The 11513-nt window shown below is 32.3% G+C and overlaps 1 protein-coding gene across 1 annotated transcript in view; it reads right to left on the reverse strand.

The window, feature by feature from the left end:
• The window catches only part of LOC106470124 (DNA (cytosine-5)-methyltransferase 3A-like), a 72430-nt gene extending 62370 nt beyond the window's left edge, over positions 1–10060 (reverse strand). The window contains 3 exon segments of the mRNA XM_022398710.1: positions 4192–4448; positions 6320–6421; positions 9618–10060. Coding sequence (XP_022254418.1) covers positions 4192–4448; positions 6320–6421; positions 9618–9645 — 387 coding nt within the window. The 5' untranslated portion in view covers positions 9646–10060.
• Positions 10061–11513: the final 1453 nt, after the last annotated feature.

Here is an 11513-nt window from a genome sequence, read left to right on the forward strand (position 1 = left end):
GGCCACTGTTATGGGTACTACTTGATGACCTGCCACAAGTGGCCTTCAAATCTTCACATCCACTGGTCTGGATGGGTCTTCCACTGCTTCCACAAGCATCAGGCTTCCATGGGGATGTTCTTTTATTCTATCCCAAATTATCTTCTCTGACATAAGGAGTATTGTAGTTGACTTAAGTGCTGTGACATGCAAATCAACAGACGCAGCAACATTTACTGGAATTTGGCCTTTGTTGTTCCCAATCATCATTTTATCAAAGTTAACTACACACTTCCTCAGTAGTAAGTAGCCCAACCCTAATATGCATTGGTCTTCAATGTCAGTCAAGTATACTTTGTGTTTGAGCTTTAAACCCATGAGCTCAATAGTTACCCACACTGGTCCCCACAACCTTGCATAATGTCCTGTCACACCACAGAGCTTCTGTATGGCTTCTGGTACTCCTTTGTGATCTAGCACCTTGATACTCACAAGGGTTTGCTGAGCTGCAGAATCTATGACAAAGTTGCACTTTTAGCCAACCAGCTTTCCTGTCACGTAGACATTATGTGTGCTTTCCATTTTATACTTAGCTGTTGGGACTTTCACAATGGGAGTTGGTGGGCATCCCTCAACACCAACCACTACCTTTTCGGGTAGCAGCCTTTCCTGCCATGGCATCTTCCCTGTGTTGAAGTTGCCGGCATTGAGCTCTCTTGTGCCCAGGTTTGTTACAGTGCCAGCAAAGTCCCTCAAACCTCTCTGAAAGCTGCTCTTTCCTGGCCTTGAATCCTGATGACTGTACCAACCTTGGTACCTTTGTGCTGGACTTAACGTAAGACTAGAATTCAAGAGCTCTGGCCATTGCATCCTGCATAGTAGAGGTGTGTGCTTGCTTCACTCATATCTTTAGTTGGGGACTGTCCAAGGCATCTATAAACTGATCCCTCAGCAACAGCTTGAGGACATCAGGTGGCACAGTTTGGTAGGCCTTGTGTGCCATACTTTCCAAAACCTGTGCCGGCTCTTGCAGACTCTCTCTCTCTTTTAGCACAAACTCTAGTCCTAAACCTAGCCCTGTAGACATCGGATTGATTTTGAGTTCCATACCTGAGTTCTAGAGCAGCTACCAGTGCTCTATAGTTGTGCCTGTCGACTGCTGACAACTGTCCAAGTATTTCCAGTGGTTGTCAGGTACACTGCTTTCTGCTCCTCTGTCCATCCATTCATTTCTGCCAGGAGCTCAAATTGTGCTCTATATACTTCCCATGGTGCCTTCCAAATCGAATTCCTGTGGCTTTCTTCGCACTAGATCACCCCTATTGCTGACACTCATGTCTGGAATGTGATTTCTGGCAGGACTGAAGATGTCTGCATTAAGGTTTAGCTGCGGGGTGTGGAAGGGGTTTCCTGTTGTCTGGAGATGATTAGGTCCATGGCTAATATATCCTCCTTGTGTAAAAGACAGTAAATCATCCTTTAATGTATTTAATTCACTTTGAAATTTACTAATATTTTCCATTTGGCTTTCTCTCAACTGTTGGAGACTTTCTTCTTGTTTATTTTCTTTTTCCTCCAACAACTGCTGTAGTCTCTCTTCTTGTTCATTTTCTTTCTTTCTCCTCCAACCACTGCTGTAGTCTCTCTTGTTTATTTTGCTGTTCGAGCTGCCACTATTGAAGGTTTTCTTGCCACTGCTGTTGTCTCTCTTCTTGTTTCTTTTCTTTTTCCTCCAACAACTGCTGTAATCTCTCTTCTTGTTTTTTTCTTTTTCCTCCAACCACTGCTGTAATCACTCTTCTTGTTTCTTTTGCTGTTCTTGTATTGCTGCCATCAAATCTGCTAAGCTGTTGTTTGATTTGCCACTTCTCGTTTCCATCTTCTTTTTTTTTTCCGTCCCACTCTCTGACACCAATTTGTTACGTATCTGCTCATTTGTTAATTTCCAGTATAAAGTCTTTCCAAGGAACTTCAGTGATACAAGTCCTTTTTTAAATAAAACTAGTTTATTCTTTCTCTATACAACTTTGTAATACACAGAATTTCCACAGTTAATACATTTGCAATTTCAATAACAAAACACACTTTATATTACCATCACTACCTTGACTCAATTATCTATCTCCATATCTATCTATCTATGCCCTTGTGCTCGTTTTTCTCGCCAGGCTTATACACTAAAAAAGCGGGAGCCTCGGACAAACTTGGGCCTCCCCGATAATTCATGATCCTTCCAGAAACTTCAGCGCGCATGCTCCCAGTGTCACTTCTGCTGCCGTAATAGTATTATAGTTACCAGATCTCATACTTGAAAAACAAAAATAGTGTTATATTATACACATCTAAGACTTGCAAAAAAGATACTGACATTATATATTTAAACGACTTCAAATTTCAAAAGAATAAAGATATATGGTACTATATTTCCAAGGCAATCAGACATAAAAACACCACAGGAACTGTATTCACCAGACTAGAGACTTAAAAAAAAAGTATATATATATATACATATGGTATTATTTTCCCAGGACATAAGATATAAAAACAGCAAAGGAATAATATTTTACCAGACCAGAGACTAAAACAAATATGGTTATATATATATAGTATTATTTTTCCAAGACATAAGACATAAAAACAACATAGGAACTGTATTATGTGTATTTAACAGACAGAGACATAAAAGAAACACATCAGACATGAAAATAACATACATATTGTACTGTATTTACATACCTGATGCTTAAAAAAAATAGCTGTCAATAAAATTCAACAGACCTCATATTTTAAATAATAAACATTACTAAACATATTTAGTATAACTACAATGTTAAGTTTACATCATAATATGTGCAATTTTTTGTGTAATGTAGGGGGGCAAATGCCCCTCTTTTGCCCCTTCCTGCAGGCACCCATGTATTTGCAAAAAAAAGATTCCAATTGTCTTATACTTACTAAATCATAGAGTATGGCACTAAACAGACCTGCCTTAGAACTGAAAATAGATATGGCATTATTTTTGATACAACTTAGACTTAAGAACAAAAGAAATACTATAATATATTCTCTTCATCTCAGGTTTGAAAATGAGAAATATTATACTACTTTTAACAGATCTTGGACTTGAAATTGATATAAGACTTAATGATATCAGACATTAAAGCAAAATATTAAAGATATTGGTATTATATTTACAAGACACAAGACATTAAAACATGATATTGTACATAATGGTATTATATTTAATAGACTTAAGATATTAAAACATGATATTGTACATAATGGTATTATATTTACTAGTTTGTTTGTTTGTTGTTAAGCACAAAGCTACACAGTGGGCTATCTCTCTATGCCCATCACTGGTATCTTTATAAACACCTTGTATATCAAACAAACCAAAGACTTGAAAGAGATAAGAGAATCAGTGATAGTGCACAATGCAAAAACTACTTTTTAATATGTTTTACCCTGAGCCACCAATGGGCATTAAAACAAGATACTGCAGACATTAGTATTATAGTTACTAGACCCCTGACATTAAAACAAGATAGATATTACATAATGTGCTGAACTGCAAAAACTTCTTTATAAATACCTTGTATATCAAAGACTTGAAAGTGATAGTACACAAAGCAACAACTAGTTTTTAATATGTTTTGCAAATAAGTTATATCCTACTGTTTCTTTAATGTTAGTTACATTAACAATGTTCATTAACATTTTTAATAAATATATCTTTTTTACTAATTATTTTTTATTTACATATTTTATTACATATTAGTTACACAACTAATATCAGTTTGTATTATTAGCTAAGTATATGAATTTCAGACTAAGCTAAATCTCTTAACCTGGCTGAACCCCTTTATATCTTATTCGAATTAAGGCCAAAAATATCACTGACAGCAAGGGTACCCAACTGATGAATCAATGCATAATAGTCAATATATGTAAGAACAGTATATCAAATTAGCTATATTAATTAATGCATGAGTTAATTTTTAGTACTTATTTATTTAGGTAGCTTATTTTGATCAGAAATTAATGACAATGTTATAGTATTACATTAAACAGAGCTTAGACTTGAAAGATAAACAGATATGGTATTATTGAATGTTTTTTATATTTGATGAATGTATTTTTAAACTAATGTTAAATGTTGTTACACTAAGTTTTATTTGGAATTTGAAGGATATGTACAACCTTCCTCACCAATGGAATATCTTCTGGATCTTCCTGATTCTCCAAAACCACATAGCAACAGCTCCTCCTCTTGTCATTCCTGGTGTTGTCATCTTGGACCAGCCCTGTAGTGATGCGGAAGCCAAGGAAGTTACAATCTTCATCATCAGTTAATGTGGCAGGTTCTCCTTCCCATACATCTTCTACCACAACAGGCTTGTACAACAGGCGGTAAGTATGGGGAGGGCGGGACCAAGCAGGGAGCAAGGGAGTAGCATAATGCATCACTAAAGTGAAACAGAATTGACAAAAACTACCAGACAACTAAATAAAAAAAGCAAACAAATAAGTGCATGCTCAAACTGCAAACCAACAAGCAAAGCAAAAAGAAATGAAAGTATACTTTTCATGCAAACTGTCTAGCAAACAGTCAAGGCCAAAAGAAAATAGCAATTTTGTAATCAGTCTTTACTTTCAAATGCTAATTTTTACAGTTTAGATGGCAAACGTTAACAAAAAGAAAAATAATAAGAATGCCAGGCACAAAAAGACTATTCCACATATACAGTATTTGGTATTTTTATAAGCTAAATTTAGCTTAAATAATGCCCCTTGCCTGAAAATAAGCTCAAACACACACATATATTCATCCAAACTTACTTGCCAAATTTCACTAGTTATTATTTAGTTTAGCTTAAACAAACCCACTTATATTACATTCAGAAAAAAATCATGTAACTAAAATATTATACAATACAGTTTCAAAACAGTGGCTGTCCATCATCATTACCTTTTAAATAAAATATAGTTACTATTAATTTCAAATAAAAATAATTTTGTATCATATTGCATTTCACATACTATCAAGTAGCATAACCTCAAAGATGTGTTTCATATACTTCTGGTATTCTTGTAAATTAAAAACTTGAATGCTATGATTTATAAACATTGAATATATCCAGTTCTTAGGTTGACTGCTGTATCATTCCATGTAAGAATGTGCCTTAGTAAATTTTGTCTCAATACATTTTTTTTTCATGTAACTTTTTGATATACCTCAATCAAATGGTAGAAGTTCAGTCAATATAACTTAAATATAATTACAAAGGTAGGTTGTACTCTGCTGTTGTTGTCTTCATGTTCAAAACCCTTAATAATTACTCTTTCCTGTTTGATTAATGAAGTTTTTATAGAAATGGAACTTTTCTAGCTCAGACTAATAAAGTCCCACAGAAACCATTTCCAAAAGTTTATAATCCTCATACATAGTTAAGTTATTTAAAAAAAGGAATAATTTTGAAATTCAAAGTTTTCAAAAGCATAAAACTCAAAAGGCAAAGTAGACTTAACACTATTTAAGATAGGTCAAGATTCAAAACCTACTCTAATATATTCCAGTTTCTTGATCATCAACTGATAAATTAAATTATATTTTATATATGTAAAACATCTCACAAGGTATAAAGGAAATTTGTATAATTTGGAAATCACAAAGTAACCGGTTCAAAGTTGTTACATGACCAAAATTTGTATACAAGTAATATGTTTTCAATAGAGACACTATTTAATGGTCTTACAAACATTATACAAACAAAATTACTTGTATTTTTTCTTAAGCCACCTGAAAATCATCTACCTCCCAGTTAGTGCCCAAATAGACTCTAAAAATCACATAGTAAATATTTTAAGAAATAGAAGATTTAACCACAAATACTTCAGAATTAAACTCTTCTTTGAGAATGTATTAAAACAAATTTAAGTTAATGGTCTTTTAATATAATTCTCAACAAGGACTTAGAATAGAAATTTTTACATCAAATTACTAGTACTGCTATCTATTACTTTTTTTGTTAGTTTTCATTGATATACAGTGATTTATTACATCATAGTTACTTAGCTAATTTAATGTCTAATTTATACTTTCTTTTGCAGTATTACATTTTTTTAGCTTACTCATTCAGAAGTCTTTCAGAGTAGTAACTTAATATTAAATAAAGAAATATAATGCATTATATCAATTATTAATGCATTACTTTTTAGCAGCCATTATACTGTTAAAAACATTAAAACTCAAAGTGAGTTCTTACTTAAATCTTTTAACAGTGTGAGAAGCACTCATTTGAGTACAACTACTTATCATTTCACATAAGTTTCTCACCATCATTCTTCTCTTGTGACTTCCATCCTGTTAAATCCAAAGGCTCTTCAAAATCGCCCTCCTCCTCCTCCTCTCTTCCTTCTTCCTGTACCTCCTCTAAGCCTGAAAACCACATCATAAGGGGAAAAAAAGTTGCATTAAAGATAATTCCAAAAGTCACAAGAATGAAACACAGCAGCTTAGCAGCATTATTAAATAATGCTTCTTAGGAAATATTTTCATACATAGTGATAAAATTAACTGAATTTTAACACAACTTATGTTAATTTATATTTTCATTTCATCAGAAAGAGATTATAAGCTTAATATAATAAATAAAATAATATATATATATATATTCAAACTACCAACAGGTTAGAAATAACCTATCATTTTATTCATATTTTTTATTTTAGTAGCTTGGTAGCACTTTCAAAGCTTTAACATTGCTCTTCAGCCAATGACTTTTCTTATAGTGCTAGGTGTAGAGGAAGCAATTAGAAGTGCAAGACTTTAATTGCCTCCTGTACATTCAGCACTAGAGCACTAGCACAAAAGAGTCATTGGTTGAAGAGCAGTGTTGAAGCTGCAAAAGCACTAACAACCTACTGAAATCAAGAATATAAATAAAAAGATACAATATTTAGAACATGGTTGAGCTTTCAACATTTATATATATATATACACACTACCATAACATATTTCATGAGACATTCTTATATTATAACTGTTTCTTTTGTAGCAATGCTCTCTTGTTCTGTCCATATGTATGATTTGTATATCTATATATACAATACTGTATGTATACACATTTACACACACACCACATATATAGAAGTAAAATGATTTTGATGCTACACTTGCTACAGATACTGAATTTCATTGCAAAGTCAATGATTAAGTAAATAATTTATTGAAATTTAAAAAAGCATGAAACTTTTTATAGAAGATTTCTGTATGTATTTTAACAAATAAGCTAACTAACAGATAACTAAATTATTTTTACAACTGACTGTAAACATACATAACTCAAAAAATAAATAATAATCTCATATTCTTAAGACACTAAATCAAAATCACCTTACAAGATATTTCACCAATGAGTTCTCTGTGGGGAATTATAATAGGCTAATTCTTGAACAGAACACAAGACTAAACTTTTCTCGTGCTTAATAAACATTGTGATTCAGTCTATAAACAATGGCATGTTTCCAGGAATATATTAGTGATTCTCTTAATATAAACACTTTTCGTTTTTAGCCTATGTCAGTATCTTCTGATTCAAATTTTCTAAACACACCAGATCTTCAAGTAGATTAATTCATAAGTCCAACCTGATCAGCTTAAAATTCAAATAGTTTTCTAGTAAGGAATCATTATAACTAGCCATTTTGGAAAAACAATCATATCAATTTTAACCTTTATTTATTTTATAAAATATATAACTTTTAATGCCAAAAGCCAAATTTTTAAAACTAGGAATCATTTTGAAAGTCTTTCTCAAGAACTTTCTAATATGCCAGTACATGCATCTTTCCTACAGGAAAAAAAAAAATCAAAATTGATAGCACTACAATAACATCTCTTATTAAGCAATAACAAATTCTTTAGTCTTAAAATAAAGTTTCACTACATACATCCAATTTTTAAAAAATTCACTTTTCATCAGAATTAAATATGTAAGACTTGAGCACCTAACTTGTAAACCACTCTTTTGTTTTCTTAAGTAATATAAAAAAGTTCATCACAAAACAAATATTATAAATGAAAATCAAAAGTGTATGGCCTTACTTTCCACCTTTAAAACCTTCAATGAGTCTGTTTAGCTTTTCCTGAATTATAAACACAATGTAATATCTCTCCTAACCATCATCTTAGCATCATTGTACACTTAACATTTAAAGACTATGCTACCATCTACAACAAATGTTAGGGTAAGTTTCTATAACCACTCTATTAGAACCACAGACTGTACATCATTTACATAAAATCAAACTCAGGTTCTTTTCTTTTCACTACCAAGAATAACTGGCCATGCATAAATTATAGAAAAGATCAGTCAAATACTGTAATTCATACCTTTCATTTTTTTTTACATTTTCAGAAAACTTCAAGCAATGTTTACATATCCTTTTCTTTAAAAACTAAAATACACAACATTTAAAAATTGATCTATATAATGATTCAAAAAATATAAAGCTACATTTCAATTTAGCATATTCTAGTGTCAAATACAAAAGTAAAAAGTGAATGGAGTATTCAATATTTTATCCTGAACAAAAAAAGCATTATTTTCAACACACATTCTAACAATTATGACCCACATAAAAGTGAGGTACACAGTCTAAAAAGCACAATAAAATATTGAGTAAGGAGGGAAGGAAATATTTTGGATTCTTAAAATATTTAAACATACATTTTAAAATTGCTTAATGTTAAAGTATCAGTTTACAAGATTTGGTTATTATTTAAAATCAGTGCCAATAGAAACATGTCTTTCCAAAATAACAATGTAACTATATATATTGTAGCTAATTCTCAGAAGTTACAACTTGCACCATACTGTACAAAACTATACTGAGCCATATTCAAGAGCTGCAATACATTACTAAACTTGAAGTATAGCAAGGTGCATTTAAATTGTACAATACAAAACCAAAACATGCTTTCAGAAAAAATATTGTAAAATATCAAATTTTGAAATTTTAGTTTATTAAGATCTAAACTTTGATGTTATTTTTGCTATTCAATATATAAAATACACACAGTTAATCCTTGATAAGGGTTCCAGAACAGAAACAAATGCAAATAATTTCCATATGGCAGTGTGTGTGAGTCTCACCATGTGCAACTTTAGATATTCTTTGAGACCTTTCATGAAAGATTATATTGTGCTTATGTCTATAAAGTATGAGTGCAAAAGTAACAGATAAGTATCCATGTAGATAACCTATAAATAATGGATAAAAAAAGCCCTTTGTGACAAAAGGGGCTTTCTAAAGTATTAAAAAATATATAACAGTATAAAAAAATTGGTTAAAAATTTGTTTTAAATAATTAAAAACAAAATATGTGTTTTGAAACTATTTTACAATCCTAATTTACTATGTGAATGTTCACACAGTTATTATACCACACAAGATTGGAAACAAATATACACTGCCCTTTAGCAGATCAGACGGTTGCCAGGGTAACGATGAACGTCAGCACGTCTTGCACACAATATACACGAGAAGCGTATCTGAAGTAAACGGGTTACCAGACGTTGAATGTGAGCCACAGCCAGGAACGTGAGATGGCTTCAAGTATGTACACCTACCTCTATTATGGTCACCGCTCTGATGCATTCTCTGCCTTGTTCCCGCTCCTGGTCCTACGAACCGTACCTTACTCGCCTTAGCTATCTACCGTAAGACTAGACCCTTCATCCGAACTATGCTGGTTTCCCACGTACTTCACTGTGGTTGATAATTTTTGATTTTTACTCCTTAAGCAGGAGACAGATATGCCTATGAATGTGCGTGGGTTCTTTTTCTCACTCTTCCTGAACAAACAAACGCACAGCTGTCGGTGCATAAACACCCGTCGTCTGACACCCTTTACTCCACAGCTCCGGGGTTTGTCGTCTGGCACGGCACGCACGCACGCGCAGCCTGTCTGTCCGCCGCTGGTGAACCCACCATTAAACCAGCAAGCCAGGCTTCTCAGCATACTAGCTTGCCTAAACGATACAGGTACTTCAACGTTAGTAAATATACTCTCCTAGAAAGAACAACAGTCAGAGACCAAGAATACCTTGGCTTTCTTGAATAATTTTTTTCTTTTTGCAGTGTAACATACTATAAAATATGATACATAAATAACATATAAGTTATTAAGCAATCAAACTTCGATAGTATTTCTTCCCGAATCTCATCTGAGTTTGTGTCTTCAAATATATTTCTTAGAAACCACTCTCACATAACTTTAAACAATTTTACTTTGTCAAAATTTGAGCTAAGTTACTTCAGAATTGTGGCTTTTTATAAATACATTGTCTTACACCGTTTGTTTTTCATAGTTTAATTTGAAGTTATTGCAGTCACAACGTCGCGACTGTCAGTCAGTAATATGTAACTATAATTACAAAATAAACAACAACAAAAAAACACCTAATATACATTTCGTTTTGTATTTGTCATATATGCTTACTATCTAATTGTTATGATATTAATGTTGTTGATCTTATAAAGAAAATTTTACAAATTAATTTAAACATGATACGTATTGGCATTTTCCATATACTACTACTTGATAAATTCCAAGTTTGTTGGAAATGCACGAGAAAAGACTGACGCTCATAACTTCCAATATTTTATCGTTCACTTTCAACACTTATAATAGCTTATATTACGAAAGCTCGTGATTAGATGAACACAAGGTTACGTTCTCTATAAACAGTTATATCCTGTTCGTTACTGATAAGTTCTCTATCAATTATACCCTGACCACTAATGAGCTATCTTTGGCATATTATCATTAACTTTTAATCAAAGTAAGCCACCTACATAGATCTGAACTAAACATTAACCCAGTAGTTAACATATCTAATTTAATATGGCGTTTCTGTTTATACTTATTAGAATGCGTTGATTATATCAGTTGAGTATTCTCACTATTTCAATGGTTCGCGTCTCGCTAAACGTGAAAAAATAATCGCGCTCCGGACTTTGGGGCTGTGGATGCGTTATAATATTGAAAGTAAAATTCCACTATTCGGCCTGATAAGGGTATCCCAAAAGTTTGCGGGGGCGGTTTTGACTAACTGCATCCCCTCTAAAAATTTGGGATAACCTTTATGTAGTTTTGCGCAAAATCCAAGTTGTTAGCAGTATTTTCACACTTTTTTCAGCCATAGTCACAATAATATTTCACGAAGTTCAGCCAGCCTAAGCGATTTAGGTTATTCCTAAATCCACATACTAAGTTAGCAATGCAAAATAATCTTCATAACAAAAAAGGTACAATAACAAAATGAAAATAACAAATATAAATGTTATATATTTTAAACATTTTAACCAATTCTGTTAATGAAACTAATATTAAAGAAATAATAGAATTAACATACTTACAAAACAAAACTTTAAAAAAAAGTGTTTGCTTCATGCAGTATCACCGATTTCTTTACTATACAAAGATCTCTTTAACAGTTAGTTATACCCTGACTACTAATAAG

This window comes from Limulus polyphemus, unplaced genomic scaffold, assembly GCF_000517525.1.
Source record: "Limulus polyphemus unplaced genomic scaffold, Limulus_polyphemus-2.1.2 Scaffold3833, whole genome shotgun sequence".
NCBI lineage: Eukaryota > Metazoa > Arthropoda > Merostomata > Xiphosura > Limulidae > Limulus > Limulus polyphemus.